Below are 18,285 nucleotides of genomic sequence, written 5' to 3'. Positions count from 1 at the left end.
CATGCACAAGGCAGAATTCAAATTTCAGACACTTCTTTAAACAGACTAGTGAATTAATTACTAAACCAACCCAACTTAGTTCATTTGTATAAGACTTAAGTTTAGTGTTCAACTACCAATTTTTGGCATGTCCATACCTAACAAAATTATGCCATTCATATTAATAATAAAATTACAACTATCAGGTTTATTAATCACATACCTAACAAGAAGTGCTCAAACAGGTTTACTTTGAAGAAATTGAAAAGAAAAAGGTTAGCATTTCTTTTTTTATTAAAAAAAAACTATGTGCTAGTTGGTGATATCCAGCAACTTGTGTTCAGACTTCACCAAAAATTTTCAATTACATGGGGTGATCTATGAATGTCATTCTATCCAAAATCAACCAAAATTCTTTACATGTTTAAATAAATTATTTATCTATCTTCTTTGTTGAACAAACTTTTAATCCCGAAAAATTCGTGATTTTGGTTTTGATCCTTGTGAAACGTCGTACAAACTGACACAGCAAGGACCAAAACCAAAACCAAATGGAAAACCATAAATTGAACCTGTGGCTTTGATGAACAGCTCATATTCATGAAGCAGTGGCCTGAGAATGAATGGTATGAGTTCTCCTTTTGACCAACCAGTATCCAAACCCTCCAACAATAACCAAAATAATAACTCCATCAACCACTCCTACCAAAATCAAAACCCATCTTTTCACATTATTATTATTATGCTTCTCATGATTTCTACCACTTCCCTTTGGAACCTTAACCATATAACTAAACCCTGTGCCTTTATCTACCTGTTTAAGTCCAAGGACTAATCTGTAAATATAGCATTCTTCCACATTTGTGCTTGCATTCCTAAAATACAAGGCTGAAGCACATTTACAATCCTCTAAGCACAAATTTCCACATTCTTCTTTGCTTATTTTGACCATTTTAGGAACACCCTTTAGCACACTACTCACATTGTCTAGCTCTATGATTTCGGCTTGTTTTCCGTCACAAAAACTGCCGGAAACAGCACTGCTGCAGTCCGAACTGATTTCGCTGTCGTCCTTCGAGAGAATCTGAATACATGAGCAGGAATTGGAGAATGTGCAAATTCCATAAGGCCTGCAAGCTATAGGAAGATCACATGTGCTGTTGAGTGCTTGAAAAGAGGCCTGAAAATTTGCTTTCTCCGGCGAATAGTAATATAGGCCGAAGTTTCCTGTATCATTCTTGAGTGCTAAGAAACTTAACGGATGAATACGATTCGATTGGATTTCTGCAATTTTCTTGTATTTGACATTGAACAATGCCAACCCTGTTGAGATCAGCTTAACATATGAAATACTTCTGTTCATGGAAGGCTGAAAATGCCAATAAGAATACCTCAAATTACCGGAATTTAAGTACAGGGCAACCCTGTTTTCCTCAATTTCGAAAGAGTAGAACAGGCTTGAGTTGCTTTGGAAAGATGTCAAGCGAGTCGCGACATCAAGTACCTGGCCTTCAAGCATAACATCAGTAGGAAAATTGAAACTCTGCCATTTGATATTGTTCATTGCATCCACAAGCACTAGATTACCTGTTTTCTGTATCTCCAACCTCTGCTTCAAAATTGAGTTAAAATCATGCATTAGAATCATGAAATATAGCCATAGTTAAGCACATAGTGAAGTTACAACGTCATGTTTGTGTTCTGAATTTGTGATATAGTATTACTTCCACACATACTCTTTCAAATTGAAGCAAAGGAGCAGTTCAAGCATTAGGCTCTATGCATTGCAGCTTAATTGATCATATTTTATCTCTGCATAGTAAAATTGACAAATGTAACATAGTAAATGTAACATCAATGGTTTATGTTCAAATTTGTGATATAGTTCCACTTTCATAACTACACTTTCAAAGTGAATCAAAGCAAGAATTCTAGATTCTATGTAATACATTGATAATAATCATGGTTTTAAATCGCGGTCGCAGTTTTCTAAATTGTAGGAAAACTTATTGAAACAGCTGCAATGCTGATGATTGTAGCTGCGACCACAATCTAAAACCATGAATAAGAATAACAGAATTGATTGGTGTTGTACTATGATGATAGAGATTACCTTCACACCTTGTCCAGAAGTACCAGTTTTCCACCCAACATGTTCTTTTGGACCTTTGAGCATCAAATCACCATCCATAGTTATGTCCAGCAAGCATTTCTCAGTGGTAAAGAACCTTGAGTAGTGTCCGGAATCCCAAACCTTAACATCACCAAGGAAAACCTGCAATGAGCATGTGTATCTACCATTAAATGGATCAATGCTCAATGCAACTCTGAAGTTTGGTTTTGTTGTTGTGTGATTAGTCTCCACAAGAAAACCTCTCCCTTTGAAATCACTGTCATAAATCACAGGAACTGCTACCATTAGTTGGTAGCCAATACCAACCCCAGGCTCAGAAGAAAATCCATAAGTGAAGAAGAGGAAAACAACAAAGAAGAGAAGATTCATGAGTAGGAGGAGGAGCCTTTCAAGATTGGATTTTGATGTTTTGGGAATGTTTATTGGATGATTTGGAAGGTGGGTTTGGTTTGGTTTAGGCCAGAATTGATTACAACTAGTGAAGAAGGAAAAGTTAGGCATGATTACTCAAAACTCTGCCTCACACACCCTCCCACTCCCAAAAAGAAATTATGGCTTTCATTGTTTGTTTGTTTTTCCATTTGCCTTAAACAATTGCCAATCAATACAGCAAGTGGTGGGGTTCGTTCATGCTCATTACAAAAATTCAAAAATTAAAAATAAAAAAAATTAATTTTGTTTTTAATAAAAAATATTCTGCATGCACAAGAAATTGCTGCTTCTTATTTTTTTTCTCCTTGGATAAAGTGTTTCTCCAGCTTTGTGGAGAGAATTAATAAAGAAACAGCACACTGAGAGAGAGAGGGGGGCTGGAACTTAGTTGCCCCATGTGAGAGTTTTTAAAGTGTATTAAGGTGTGAGTACCAGTAATGAATGAATGATATTTGATTCTTACCAAGCTCAAATTCTTATTTTTTATTTTTTTACTTTTCAAAATGGATTCATTGGATTGTATACCTAAAGACCAGATTGAAATCCTTAATATTTAATTACAAAAACTCTTCCTAACCAACCATTTTTAATAATTTTAGTTAATATTTAGTCAGTATAAATATTAAATTATCTTTAATAAATAAATTTTATTAATTTATATATATAAATTTTGATAAATATATATGTAAATGATATTAATTAATGTATGTAAACTCTGATAAATATAAATATAAATTATTACCGATAAAATAATAATATTTATTGCTGATTTGATTAAATATACACTAATCACTTAACCAATCTAAATTACTTATATCTTTTTAAAATATTTGGCAGTTATGGAACTAATTCTTTTGATATCTTAACATACAATTCGATATCTTTTTTAATTGGAATCTGGGATATTTAGTTTTTATTGGCTTTTATTATTTGACTGAAAATAATTAACAAAATATTACAAAGTGAAATATAGATATATATTTCAATATTTGTAACGTTTTAGAATCTTAAAAAAAATTAGTATTTTTTTATTTAATATTTAAAGTTTATTTTTGAAAAAAGAAATAAATTATTAGGAATACTTTTGTTTTCCCATTTTAAAAAAATTTCAGATTCTTACATGAAAGTTACCTGTCTTCTTGCACATGTATAATTTGAAAACCTCGTACTTAGCAAACTTACAACATAATGATAATAAAATATTAAGACTCGGAATTCGGAAATATCAAATATGTGAATGCATATTTGATACTATATTAGTTTAAAAAAAGAGTAAAAGATGGAAGTTTCGAAATATGTGAAACTAATAATTTGAAAATAAACTTCCATCTTTTAAATCAACTTTAATTTGATTCACATATTTGAAAATCAACTTTAATATAGATGTAAGATTTTTTTTTTAATATACAATTTATAATTATTTAAACTCAACAATATATTTTAGTTGAAAATGTTTAATTTTTCATTAAATATATAATAAATACATTAAAACTCCAAATATTTAATTTTCAATACAAATTTACTATATTAATATTTTTAACAAATGTTTTTATAACCGTTATTACCTAATTTCTGAAATAAATTTCATTTAAGATCATATTTAACATGTCTCATATCTCATTTAAAACAACTTTAATAGAATACGTTTTGGGTTATAATTATAGTAACTAAATTGATTTAAAATTAAAATTTAATGGAATATAATATCTAAAATGGCATCAATATCAAATAAAAAAGAGACCATGTCATTTAAAAAAAAAAACTAATTAAATGTTGTTAATTGAATAACCCATTAAATAAAATGATTAAAAGTGATATAAAATTTAAATTAAGTTGAGATGAAGCACTAGAGTAATAAATTTTACATTAAGTCTCAAATTAATTTTTATGATATATGATGTCACAAATATTTAGATAATTATGTAATATATTGTGATATCTAAAATAAATTGAATTAAAATTAAGCATTAGAGATACTCTTAAATCTGGATTTTTTTATTTTAATTAAATAAATATAAAATTTACGAAAATACATATACATAAATATATAATTGGCCACATCTCGAATACTGAGAGGAGTTCTAAAAATTAAACACATCTCGAATACTGAGACTCCAATTTATGACAGAAGAGTTAAATGGAGTCTCATATCCGAGATATATGCACAAACTGAATATGGTTTCAGTACTTGAGATATGCAAAAAAAAAAAAATCCCCTTAAATCTCTTTTTTTTTTTTATCAAAAGACTCGAACCCGCAACCTCTTAATTGAGTATGGAGAGACTATACCATTTGAGCTATTACTCATTGGCCCCTTAAATCTCCTTAAATTTTATATTTATTTAATTTAAACAAAAAAAATCCCCTTAAATCTCCTTTCTTCTTATCTACACCTTAAACACCTTAAATCTTGATACGTCCCCTATACCTCGGCTAACAAATCAAATAATAACAAACCGAATAACTCGACCACAATAACAGTAAAATCGGTTCTGAGACACTATCAGTCAAAGATTATCAACAAGCCATTACCAAATGAAACGGCACCAGTACCCCTATCTAGAATCTCAAACAAACTCAAAGAATCAGTATATAAATCGTCTATATAAACGAAGACATAACCTCAGCAAAGATAGGTTCCACAAAGCTTATTTATAACTTAATAATATCTCATTTAAGCACCTTTTTTTTTACTTGAGCGTCGGAGTATCTTTTGCAGGTATTTTTGCCGCGATGTTCAAGCCAAGCCAACGTATAGCTCCTTAGTTCAAGCAATGCATTGCTCGGAAGGAATCACTATAACTCGGCAGTTTCATACAGAACGGAACATTTGGCGCCCACCATGGGCTCGATATAGAAACCCCACTGAATTTAACTCACTTTTAGCTTTCCACTCTCTTTTTGCAAGATTACTAATCCTCAGGTATGGCTGATAACGGGGTCCAACAACCCACACAAGCCGAGCTCCTAGCTCAAATTTCCAAACTTTAGGCGGAAGTCTGAAGGATAGCTAAACTATCATCCAAAGGCCAAAACAGAAAACATGGCGAAGGAGACCCCAAGAGCTCCAACCTGGGCAATACGCAATCATGAGAGGCAGAATCCCAAGAGATCACCCTGCCAAAAGAAAAGCTGACAATAGACAACCCTTCTCTGAGGACATTGTCAAATTTCAAATGACGAAGAACTTTGTGCTACCAATCGCTCTCAAGTCATACGATGGATTCGGTGATCCCCGTGTCCACATTAAGAAATTTCAATCTATGATGTTCTTTAATGGTGCCTTTGAGCCTATACTTTGTTGAGATTTTCTTACTTTTCTAGATGGTGCTGCATTACTTTGGTTTTCTAAGTTGCCTACAGGTTCAATCTCTTCTTTCGAGGAACTAGCGAGATATTTCATTGATTATTTTGCTGCATCAAAAATATATGTGCATGGGTCAGACTACCTAAGCACCATCAAGCAGGGATAGTATGAGAGTTTAAAGAACTATATGACGCAGTTTGCCAAGGTGACCATGGAAATTCCTGATTTAAGCCTAGAGGTCCACTTGCATGCCCTCAAAAGCAGCCTCTGACCTGGCAAGTTCTAAGAGACAATTACAGTAACAAAACTAAAGACATTAGCTGAATTTCGAGAAAAAGCCACCGGCCAAATAAAAATCGAGGAACTCCGTGAAGCCCGGAGGATGGACAAACAACAACCCAGAAGGGAGGAAGAAAAAATCTTTAGAGCACCAAACAACAAAGAACTAAAGAAGCCATTCAAGCTCACCCCAAAGTTCGACACTTACACAAGGTTCAACACCAAGAGAGGAAACATAATAAAAGAAATCCTCCACGCAAAAATAATAAAGCCACCTAACCGAGCAGGAAACTACCAAGACCAGAGGTTTGTTGACAAATCTAAGCATTGTGCTTTTCACCAGAAGTTTGGTCACACTACAGATCAATGTGTAATAGCCAAAGTCCTACTTGATAGGCTAGTGTGACAAGGTCTTCTGGACAAGTATGTGGACGGAAGGAAGAACAGGGAGAGCAACCTAGATCGAGAAGAACGCCAACAGACCCCAAAAGAAAAAGAAAAAGGCAAGTGGACTAACTCCAATCCGCCAATGGGAGTCATAAACTATATATCCAGAGGATTCACAGGAGGAGGTCAAACAAATACAGCCCACAAACGAAGTTAGCAGTCGATGTTGGCAATCGAGGGAACAATACCTCCGAATAAAAGGGACACAACACATATGGCGATAATCTTCACTCAGTCTGATCTCGCTTCATCAAGCCCAAACCTCAATGATCCAGTGGTAATTTCTATCCAAGCAGGAGAATTGTTGGTAAGAAACGTATTATTAGACCCAGGTAGTAGCACTGCATATTATTTTATTCAACTTTTCAAAAAATGAAACTATCTAAAAAATCTATGTAACCTTCATCTAGAAAACTGGTTAGGTTTTTCGGAGAAAGAGTCCCAATACAGGGCCATATATGGTTAAAAACAACAATGGGCGAGAGCCCATTATCAAAACTATTGATATTTAGTACCTCATAGTTGACTGCCCCAGTCCTTATAATATTATTCTCGGAAGACCTGCTCTGAATGCCTTCAGAGCAGTGGTATCTACTTTACATTTGTGTGTTAAGTTTCAGGTACAGGGAAATTAAGTAGCAACGGTACATGCCGACCACCAAGAAGCTCGGCAATGCTATAATGTGAGCCTCAAACACAGTATGACAAAGCTAAAGCCACCGTCACAAGTACAAGCAATCCACAATAAAAAGGAAATACTATCATTATCCGAACTCAGCTCCAGGAAAGATTTTAATGAAAGACCTCAGCCTATGGACAACCTCCAAAAGATTACTCTAATCGACAAAAAGAATCAGTTCACATATGTAGGGGAAGCTCTTAAAGGTGAAGAATGATCAAAGCTAATATCAGTGCTCTGGGACAATGCCGATCTGTTTGCCTGGACACCCACCGATATGCCCGGGATAGATCTGGACGTCATCTGCCACAAGTTGGCTATCAATAAAACAGTCCAATCTATAGCTCAGAAGAAGCGAAACCTTGGAACAAAAAAAAAGCAAGCATCTCTCAAGGAGACCAAGAAGCTACTCAATCCAGGATTCATCAAAGAAATTCAATTCACCACATGGTTATCCAATGTGGTAATGGTAAGGAAAAGCTCAGGTAAATGGCACATGTGCGTCTTACAAATCTTAATAAAGCCTACACTAAAGATGTTTATCCATTACCTTGCATTGACAAATTAGTAGATAATGCTTCTGGATTTAACAGCTTAAGCTTCATGGATGCATACTCTGCTTATAACCAGATCCTCGTACACCCAGAAGATCAAAGAAAAATAGCTTTTATAATAGAACATGGTAACTTTTGTTATAAGGTAATGTCATTTAGTCTAAAAAATGCAGGTGCCTGGTGCACGAAATTGTGATCCTTAACAACGGCGCCAAAAACTTGGTACTCGGAACGTAATTCACACACTTTGTTACAACTTCGCACAACTAACCAGCAAGTGCACTGAATCGTCCAAGTAATAAACCTTACGTGAGTAAGGGTCGATCCCACGGAGATTGTCGGCTTGAAGCAAGCTATGGTCACCATGTAAATCTCAGTCAGGCGGATTCAAATGGTTATAGAGAATTGATAATTAAAACATAATTAAAATATAAAAGGGGATAGAGATACTTATGTAATTCATTAGTGAGAGTTTCAGATAAGTGTATAGAGATGCTTTTGTTCCTCCCGAATCTCAGCTTTCCTGCTGTCTTCATCCAATCATTCCTACTCCTTTCCATGGCAAGCTTATGGAGGGCATCACCGTCGTCAATGGCTACATCCCGTCCTCTCAGTGAAAATGGTCCAAAATGTGCTGTCACCGCACGGCTATTCATCTGTCGGTTCTCAATCATACTGGAATAGGATTCCGTAATCCTTTTGCGTCTGTCACTATGCCCAGCACTCGCGAATTTGAAGCTCGTCACAGCCATCCTTTCCCGTATCCTACTCGGAATACCACAGACAAGGTTTAGACTTTCCGGATCTCAAGAATGGCTGCCAATAATTCTAGCCTATACCACGAAGACTCTAATCTCATGGAATAGAAGGCTCGGTTGTCAGGCGAGGCAACCATGCGTCATGAACCAGGAGGCTAAGAGATACGCACTTAAGCTATTGCAAGTAGAACGGACGTGGTTGTCAGGCACGCGTTCATAGGTGAGAATGATGATGAGTGTCACGGATCATCACCTTCCTCAGGTTGAAGAACAAGTGTATATCTTAGATAAGAAATAGGCTTGAGTTGAATAGAAAAACAATAGTACTTTGCATTAATTCATGAGGAACAGCAGAGCTCCACACCTTAATCTATGGTGTGTAGAAACTCTACCGTTGAAAATACATAAGTGATGAAGGTCCAGGCATAGCCGAGAGGCCAGCCTCCAAAACGTGATCAAAGGATAATCCAAAGATGTAAATACAATAGTAAAAAGTCCTATTTATACTAAACTAGTTACTAGGGTTTACAAAAATAAGTAAATGATGCAGAAATCCACTTCCGGGGCCCACTTGGTGTGTTCTTGGGCTGAGCATTGAAGCTTTCACGTGTAGAGGTCTTCCTTGGAGTTGAATGCCAGTTTGTAACTTGTTTCTGGCGTTTAACTCTGCTTTGCAACCTGTTTCTGGCGTTTAACTCCAGAATAGGGCAGGAAACTGGCGTTGAACGCCAGTTTACGTCATCTAAACTCGGGAAAAGTATGAACTATTATATATTGCTGGAAAGCCCTGGATGTCTAATTTCCAGCGCATTTGAGAGCGCGCCATTTGGACTTCTGTAGCTCCAGAAAATCCACTTTGAGTGCAGGGAGGTCAGAATCCAACAGCATCTGCAGTCCTTCTTCAACCTCTGAATTTGATTTTTGCTCAAGTCCCTCAATTTCAGCCAGAAAATACCTGAAATCATAGAAAAATACACAAACTCATAGTAAAGTCCAGAAATATGATTTTTATTTAAAAACTAATAAAAATATATTAAAAACTAACTAAATTATACTAAAAACTATGTAAAAATAATGCCAAAAAGCGTATAAATTATCCGCTCATCACAACACCAAACTTAAATTGTTGCTTGTCCCCAAGCAACTAAAAATCAAATAGGATAAAAAGAAGAGAATATACTATAAATTCCAAAATATCAATGAAACTTAGCTCCAATCAGATGAGCGGGACTAGTAGCTTTTTGCCTCTTGAATAGTTTTGGCATCTCACTTTATCCATTGAAGTTCAGAATGATTGGCATCTATAGGAACTCAGAATTCAGATAGTGTTATTAATTCTCCTAGTTCAGTATGTTGATTCTTGAACACAGCTACTTTATGAGTCTTGGCCGTGGCCCTAAGCACTTTGTTTTCCAGTATCACCACCAGATACATAAATGCCACAGACACATAACTGGGTGAACCTTTTCAGATTGTGACTCAGCTTTGCTAAACTCCCTAATTAGAGGTGTCCAGGGTTCTTAAGCACACTCTGTTTTTGCTTTGGACCTCGACTTTAACCGCTCAGTCTCAAGTTTTCACTTGACACCTTCACGCCACAAGCACATGGTTAGGGACAGCTTGGTTTAGCCGCTTAGGCCAGGATTTTATTCCTTTAGGCCCTCCTATCCACTGATGCTCAAAGCCTTGGATCCTTTTTATTACCCTTGACTTTTGGTTTTAAGGGCTATTGGCTTTTTGCTCTTGCCTTTTGGTTTTAAGAGCTTTTGGCTTTTTCTGCTTGCTTTTTCTTTTTCTTTCTTTTTTTTTCACTATTTTTTCTTTTATTTTTTTTCTGCAAGCTTTTGTATTCACTGCTTTTTCTTGCTTCAAGAATCAATTTTTATGATTTTTCAGATTATCAATAACACTTCTTCTTTTTCATCATTCTTTCAAGAGCCAACATATTTAACATTCATAAACCACAATATCAAAAGACATATGCACTGTTCAAGCATTCATTCAGAAAACAAAAAGTATTGTCACCACATCAAAATAATTAAACTAATTTCAAGGATGAATTCGAAATTCATGTACTTCTTGTTCTTTTGTAATTAAAACATTTTTCATTTATGAAAGGTGATGGATTCATAGGACATTTATAGCTTTAAGACATAGACACTTAAATACTAATGATCATGTAATAAGACACAAACATAAACACAAAGCATAGTAAACGAAAAAATAGGAAAATAAGAACAAGGAGATTAAGGAACGGATCCACCTTAGTGAGGGTGGCGTCTTCCTCTTCTTGAAGAACCAATGGTGCTCTTGAGCTCCTCTATGTCTCTTCCTTGTCTTTGTTGCTCCTCCCTCATAGCTCTTTGATCTTCTCTAATCTCATGGAGGATGATGGAGTGCCCTTAGTGCTCCATCCTTAGTTGTCCCATGTTGGAACTTAATTCTCCTAGGGAGGTGTTAATTTGCTCCCAATAGAGGCATCTCAGGGATTTCATGGTGAGGAATTTACTCATGCTCTTGTTGAGGTCCATGATCTCTTGTTTGCTCTATCCTTTTCTTAGTGATGGGCTTGTCCTCTTCAATGAGGATGTCTCCCTCTATGTCAATCCCAGCCGAATTGCAGAGGTGGTAAATGAGGTGAGGAAAGGCTAACCTTGCCAAAGTGGAGGACTTGTCAGCCACCTTGTAGAGTTCTTGAGGTATAATCTCATGAACTTCCACTTCCTCCCCAATCATGATACTATGGATCATGATGGCCCGGTCTACAGTAACTTCAGACCGGTTGCTAGTAGGAATAATTGAGCGTTGAATGAACTCCAACCATCCTCTAGCTACAGGCTTAAGGTCCAGTATTCTCAATCGAACCGGCTTGCCTCTTGAGTCAACTTTCCATTGAGCTCCTTCCACACATATGTCCATGAGGACTTAGTCCAACCTTTGATCAAAGTTGACCCTTCTAGTGTAGGGGCGTGCGTTTTCTTCCATCATTGGCAAGTTGAACGCCAGCCTTATATTTTTCGGACTGAAATCTAAGTATTTCCCCTAAACCATGGTAAGCCAATGCTTTGGATTCGGGTTCACACTTTGATCATGGTTCCTAGTGATCCATGCATTTGTATAGAACTCTTGAACCATTAAGATCCCGACTTGTTGAATAGGGTTGGTGAGAACTTCCCAACCTCTTCTTTGGATCTCAAGTCGGATCTCCGGATACTCATTCTTTTTGAGCTTGAAAGAAACCTCAGGGATCACTTTCTTCTTGGCCACAACTTCATAGAAGTGGTCTTGATGAACCTTTGAGATGAATCTCTCCATCTCCCATGACTCAGAGGTGGAAGCAATTGTCTTCCCTTTCCTCTTTCTAGAGGTTTCTCTGGCCTTAGGTGTCATAAATGGTTATGGAAAAACAAAAAGCAATACTTTTACCACACCAAACTTAGAAGGTTTGCTCGTCCTCGAGCAAAAGAAGAGAAGAGGGAGTAGAAGAAGAAAAATGGAGGAGAGGGAGAGAGGTGTGTATTTGGCCAATGGGAAGAAGAAAGGGTTGTGTTGTGTGAAAATGAAGAAGGAATGAGGGGTTTATATAGGAGTGGGGGAAGGTTTAGGGTTGGGTTTGGGAGGGAGAAGAGTTTAAATTTTGGAGGTAGGTGGGGTTTTTGGGGAAGAGATGATGAATGTGAGTGGTGAAGAGGTGATGGGGAAGAGTGATTGAGGTGATTGGTGAAGGGTATTTGGGGAAGAGAGTTATGAAAAGGTGTGAAGAGGAGAGAAGAAAAAGTGGGGATCCTGTGGGGTCCACAGATCTAGTGGGGTCAAGGACTTAACATCCCTGCTCCGTTGAGGTGTACAGAACGCCCTTAGTGTGCAATCCTGGCGTTTAACGCCAGACTGCTGCTTGTTTCTGGCGTTAAACGGCACTTCCATGCTCTGTTCTGGCGTTAAACGCCAGTCTGGTGCTTGTTTCTGGTGTTTAACGCCAGCTTGATGCTTGTTTCTGGCGTTAAACGCCAGACAGATGCTTGTTTCTGGTATTTAAATGCCAGAATGCTCCTCCTCCAGGGTGTGCTATTTTTAATGCTGTTTTTCATTCTATTTTTGATTTTTCAGTAGTTTTTGTGACTCCACATGATCATCAACCTAAAAAAAACATAGAATAACAATAGAAAATAAATAGATATAATTAAATAACATTGGGTTGCCTCCCAACAAGCGCTTATTTAATGTCAATAGCTTGACAGTGAGCTCTCATGGAGCCTCACAGATAATCAGAGCAAGGTTGGGACCTCCCAACACCAAACTTAGAGTTTGGTTATGGCCTCCCAACACCAAACTTAGAGTTTGACTGTGGGGGTTTTGGTTGACTCTGCAGTGAAAGAAGCTTTTCATGCTTCCTCTCCATGGTTACAGAAGGAGATCCTTGAGTTTTAAACACAAGGTTGTCCTCATTCAGTTGAAGGACCAATTCTCCTCTGTTCACATCAATCACAGCTCTTGTTGTGGCTAGGAAGGATCTTCCAAGGATGATGGATTCATCCTCATCCTTCCCAGTGTCTAGGATTATGAAATCAATAGGGATGTAAAGGCCTTCAACCTTTACTAACACGTCCTCTACTAGTCCATAAGCCTGTTTTCTTGAGTTATCTGCCATCTCTAATGAGATTCTGGTAGCTTACACCTCAAAGATCCCAAGTTTCTCCATTACAGAGAGTAGCATAAGGTTAATGCCTGACCCCAGGTCACACAGAGCCTTCTCAAAGGTTATGGTGCCTATGGTACAGGGTATTAAGAATTTACCAGGATCCTGTTTCTTTTGAGGTAATTTCTGCCTATCCAATACATTCAGTTCATTGGTGAGCAAGGGAGGTTCATCTTTTCAAGTCTCACTTCCAAATAATTTGGCATTCAGCTTCATGATTGCACCAAGGTACTTAGCAACTTGCTCTTCAGTAATGTCCTCATCCTCTTCAGAGGAAGAATACTCATCAGAGCTCATGAAGGGTAGAAGTAAGTTGAATATAATCTCTATGGTCTCTGTATGAGCCTCAGATTCCTTTGGTTCCTCAAAGGGGAACTTTTTATTGGTCACTGGACGTCCCAGGAGGTCTTCCTCACTAGGATTCACGTCCTCCTCCTCCTCTTTGGGTTCGGCCACACTAAGTAAGGTAATGGCCTTGCACTCTCTTTTTGGATTCTCTTCTGTATTGCTTGGGAGAGTACTGGGAGGAGTTTCAGTGACCCTTTTACTCAGCTGGCCCATTTGTGTCTCCAAATTTCTAATGGAGGACCTTGTTTCATTCATGAAACTTAGAGTGGCCTTAGATAGATCAGAGACTATGTTTGCTAAGCTAGATGGATTCTGCTCAGAATTCTCTGTCTGTTGCTGAGTGGATAATGGAAAAGGTTTGCTATTGCTAAACTTGTTTCTTCCACCATTATTAAAGCCTGGTTGAGGCTTTTGTTGATCCTTCCATGAGAAATTTGGATGATTTCTCCATGAAGGATTATAGGTATTTTCATAGGGTTTCCCCATGTAATTCACCTCTGCTATTGCAGGGTTCTCAGGATCATAAGCTTCTTCTTCAGAAGATGCCTCTTGAATACTGTTGGATGCAGCTTGCAATCCATTCAGACTCTGAGAAATTATATTGACTTACTGAGTCAATATTTTATTCTGAGCCAATATGGCATTCAGAGCATCAATTTCAAGAACTCCCTTCCTCTGAGGCGTCCCATTACTCACAGGATTCCTTTTAGAAGTGTACATGAACTGGTTATTTGCAACCATGTCAATGAGTTCCTGAGCTTCTGCAGGCGTTTTCTTTAGGTGAATGGATCCACCTGCAGAATGGTCCAATGACATCTTAGATAATTCAGACAGACCATCATAGAATATATCCAGGATGGTCCATTCTGAAAGCATGTCAGAAGGACACTTTTTGGTCAGTTCCTTGTATCTCTCCCAAGCTTCATAGAGGGATTTACCTTCTTTCTGTTTGAAGGTTTGAACATCCACTCTAAGCTTGCTAAGCTTTTGAGGAGGAAAGAACTTGGCTAAGAAAGCCGTGACCAGCTTATCCCAAGAGTTCAGGCTGTCTTTAGGTTGAGAGTCCAACCATATTCTAGCTCTGTCTCTTACAGCAAACAGGAAAAGCATAAGCCTGTAGACTTCGGGATCAACCCCATTGGTCTTAACAGTATCATAGATCTGCAAGAATTCAGTTAAGAAATGAAAAGGATCTTCGGATGGAAGTCCATGAAACTTGCAATTCTGTTGCATCAGAGAAACTAATTGAGGCTTTAGCTCAAAATTATTTGCTCCAATGTCAGGGATTGAGATGCTTCTTCCATGTAAATTGGAATTTGGTGCAGTAAAGTCACCAAGCATCTTCCTTGCATTGTTATTATTTTCGGCCATGTCTCCTTCTTTTTCGAAAATTTCTGTCAGATTTTCTCCAGAGATTTGTGCTTTAGCTTCCCTTAGCCTCCTCTTCAGAGTCCTTTCAGGTTCAGGATCAGCTTCAACAAGAATGTTATTGTCCTTGCTCCTGCTCATATGAAAAAGAAGGGAACAGAAAATAATAGGGATCCTCTTTGCCACAGTAGAGAGGTTCCTTTATGTGAGTAGAAGAGAAGAAAAAGAATTCGAACACAGAAAGAGAGAGAGGGTTCGAATTTTTAAGAAGAAGAGAAGTGTTAGTAGATAGATAAAATAATTAAAAAGAGATGAGGGGGAGAGAATTTTGAAAATTAGAAGAAGAAAAAAAGAAAAAAACTTTTGTTTTTATTTTATTTATTAATTAGTATTCGAAAAAGTTAGAAGAAATAATTAATTAATTAAAAAGATTTTTGAAAAAGAGGGAGGTGATTTTCGAAAATTAGGAGAGAGAAAAGTAGTTAGGTGGTTTTAAAAAAGATATGATTGAAATAGTAAACTTTTAAAATCAAACAAAAAGTCAGGTAGTTAATTGAAAAAAAATTTGAAAATCAATTTTGAAAAGATAAGAAGTTAGAAAAGATTTTGAAAAAGATATGATTGAAAATCATTTTGAAAAAGGTTTAAAAACGAAATTTAAAAAGATTTGATTTTTGAAATTAAAGTTGATTACTTGACTAACAAGAAACAAAAAGATATGATTTTAAAATTTAAAGATCGAACCTTTCTTAATAGGCAAGTAACAACTTGAAATTTTTGAATCTAAAAATTAAATGTTAGTGAGATTTTCGAAAATAAGAAGTAAGAATAGGAAAAAGATTTTGAAAATCAATTTTTTTTTAAAAAAAAATTTCGAAAATATATAAAAATAAATGAAAAAGATTTTATTTTTGAAAAAGATTTGAAAAGATAGAATTTTGGAATTGAAATTTATGAGTAAAACAAGAAAAGATATATTTTTATTTTTGAATTTTTAATGATGAGAGAGAAAAATACTAAATTGAAACAAAACATAAAAATTATGAATCAAAACAACTAATGCATGCAATAACACTTTGAATGTCAAGATGAACACCAAGAACACTTTGAAGATCAAGATGAACATCAAGACTTATTTTTGAAAATTTTTAAGAAAAGAAAAACATGCAAGACACCAAACTTAGAAATTTTCAATGTTTAGACACTAACAAATTGAAAATGCATATGAAAAACAAGAAAAGACACAAAACAAGAAAATGCAAAGATCAAACAAGGAAATTTATCAAGAACAACTTGAAGATCATGAAGAACATTATGCATGAATTTTCAAAAATTAAGAAAAAAATTAACAACATGCAATTGACACCAAACTTAAAACTTGACATAAGACTCTAACAAGAAATACAAAATATTTTTGGTTTTTATGATTTTATTAATTTTTTTTTGTATTTTTTTCGAAAATTATTTTGGGAAGAACGAAAAAGAAGATTTTTTTTATTATTTTCAAAAATAAGAAATAAAAAATCTTAAAAATAAAATAAAATTACCTAATCTGAGCAACAAGATGAACCGTCAGTTGTCCAAACTCGAACAATCCCCGACAACGGCGCCAAAAACTTGGTGCACGAAATTGTCATCCTTAACAACGGCGCCAAAAACTTGGTGCTCGGAACGTAATTCACACACTTTGTCACAACTTCGCACAACTAACCAGCAAGTACACTGGGTCGTCCAAGTAATAAACCTTACGTGAGTAAGGGTCGATCCCACGGAGATTGTCGGCTTGAAGCAAGTTATGGTCACCTTGTAAATCTCAGTCAGGCGGATTCAAATGGTTATAGAGAATTGATAATTAAAACATAATTAAAATATAAAAGGGGATAGAGATACTTATGTAATTCATTAGTGAGAGTTTCAGATAACTGTATAGAGATGCTTTTGTTCCTTCCGAACCTCTGCTTTTCTGCTGTCTTCATCCAATCATTCCTACTCCTTTCCATGGCAAGCTTATGTAGGGCATCACCGTCGTCAATGGCTACATCCCGTCCTCTCAGTGAAAATGGTCCAAAATGCGCTGTCACCGCTCGGCTATTCATCTATCGGTTCTCGATCATACTGGAATAGGATTCCGTAATCCTTTTGCATCTGTCACTACGCCCAGCACTCGCGAGTTTGAAGCTCGTCACAACCATCCCTTCCTGGATCCTACTCGGAATACCACAGACAAGGTTTAGACTTTCCGGATCTCAAGAATGGCTGCCAATAATTCTAGCCTATACCACGAAGACTCTGATCTCATGGAATGGAAAGCTCGGTTGTCAGGCGAGGCAACCAGGCGTCATGAACCAGGAGGCTAAGAGATACGCACTTAAGCTATTACAAGTAGAACGGACGTGGTTATCAGGCACGCGTTCATAGGTGAGAATGATGATGAGTGTCACGGATAATCACCTTCCTCAGGTTGAAGAACAAGTGTATATCTTAGATAAGAAATAGGCTTGAGTTGAATAGAAAAATAATAGTACTTTGCATTAATTCATGAGGAACAGCAGAGCTCCACACCTTAATCTATGGTGTGTAGAAACTCTACCGTTGAAAATACATAAGTGATGAAGGTCCAGCCATGGCCGAGAGGCCAGCCTCCAAAATGTGATCAAAGGATAATCCAAAGATGTAAATACAATAGTAAAAAGTCCTATTTATACTAAACTAGTTACTAGGGTTTATAGAAATAAGTAAATGATGTAGAAATCAACTTCTAAGGCCCACTTGGTGTGTGCTTGGGCTGAGCATTGACTTTCACGTGTAGAGGTCTTCCTTGGAGTTGAACGCCAGTTTGTAACTTGTTTCTGGCATTTAACTCTGCTTTGCAACCTGTTTCTGGCGTTTAACTCCAAAATAGGGCAGAGAACTGGCGTTGAACGCCAGTTTGCGTCATCTAAACTCGGGCAAAGTATGGACTATTATATATTACTGGAAATCCCTGGATGTCTACTTTTTAACGCATTTGAGAGCGCGCCATTTGGACTCTTGTAGCTCCAGAAAATCCACTTTGAGTGCAGGGAGGTCAGAATCCAACAGCATCTGGAGTCCTTCTTCAACCTCTGAATCTGATTTTTGCTCAAGTCCCTCAATTTCAGCCAGAAAATACCTGAAATCACAGAAAAACACACAAACTCATAGTAAAGTCCAGAAATGTGATTTTTATTTAAAAACTAATAAAAATATATTAAAAACTAACTAAATCATACTAAAAACTATGTAAAAATAATGCCAAAAAGCGTATAAATTATCCGCTCATCAG

The 18,285-nt window shown here is 36.5% G+C and overlaps 1 protein-coding gene and 1 non-coding gene across 3 annotated transcripts; one reads left to right on the top strand and one right to left on the bottom strand.

Moving 5' to 3' along the window:
• Positions 1-240: 240 nt before the first annotated feature.
• LOC112743802 (G-type lectin S-receptor-like serine/threonine-protein kinase SD2-5) lies at positions 241-2,915 on the bottom strand. Of its 2 annotated transcripts, XM_025793147.3 has the most exons (3): positions 2,093-2,743; positions 1,381-1,588; positions 241-1,302 (listed from the first exon to the last, which is right to left on the bottom strand). In XM_025793147.3, exons 1-3 carry the CDS (start codon positions 2,612-2,614, stop codon positions 578-580), a joined length of 1,455 nt encoding a protein of 484 aa, XP_025648932.1. In that variant the 5' UTR covers positions 2,615-2,743; the 3' UTR covers positions 241-577. The 2 variants fall into 2 exon arrangements, with proteins under 2 accessions (XP_025648932.1, XP_025648930.1); XM_025793145.3 differs by having other exon boundaries at positions 241-1,588; positions 2,093-2,915.
• Positions 2,916-14,483: 11,568 nt separating this feature from the next.
• Positions 14,484-14,591, top strand: LOC112746648 (small nucleolar RNA R71). Its single transcript, XR_003174519.1, has one exon. It is a non-coding gene; the product is annotated as a small nucleolar RNA R71 (small nucleolar RNA).
• The last annotated feature ends 3,694 nt before the right edge of the window (positions 14,592-18,285 follow it).

This window comes from Arachis hypogaea, chromosome 14 (genome assembly GCF_003086295.3).
Source record: "Arachis hypogaea cultivar Tifrunner chromosome 14, arahy.Tifrunner.gnm2.J5K5, whole genome shotgun sequence".
Taxonomy (NCBI): Eukaryota; Viridiplantae; Streptophyta; class Magnoliopsida; order Fabales; family Fabaceae; genus Arachis; species Arachis hypogaea.
The sequence above is the reverse complement of the archived record's forward strand: the minus strand, read 5'-3'. Positions and strand labels throughout refer to the sequence as shown.

Coding starts and splice junctions, on each gene's coding strand:
- LOC112743802 (XM_025793145.3), bottom strand. CDS start 2,614: ATGCCTAACTTTTCCTTCTTCACTAGTTGTAATCAATTCTGGCCTAAA. Junction 1,589..2,092: donor CTTCTGGACAAGGTGTGAAG/GTAATCTCTATC, acceptor ATTTTGAAGCAG/AGGTTGGAGATACAGAAAAC.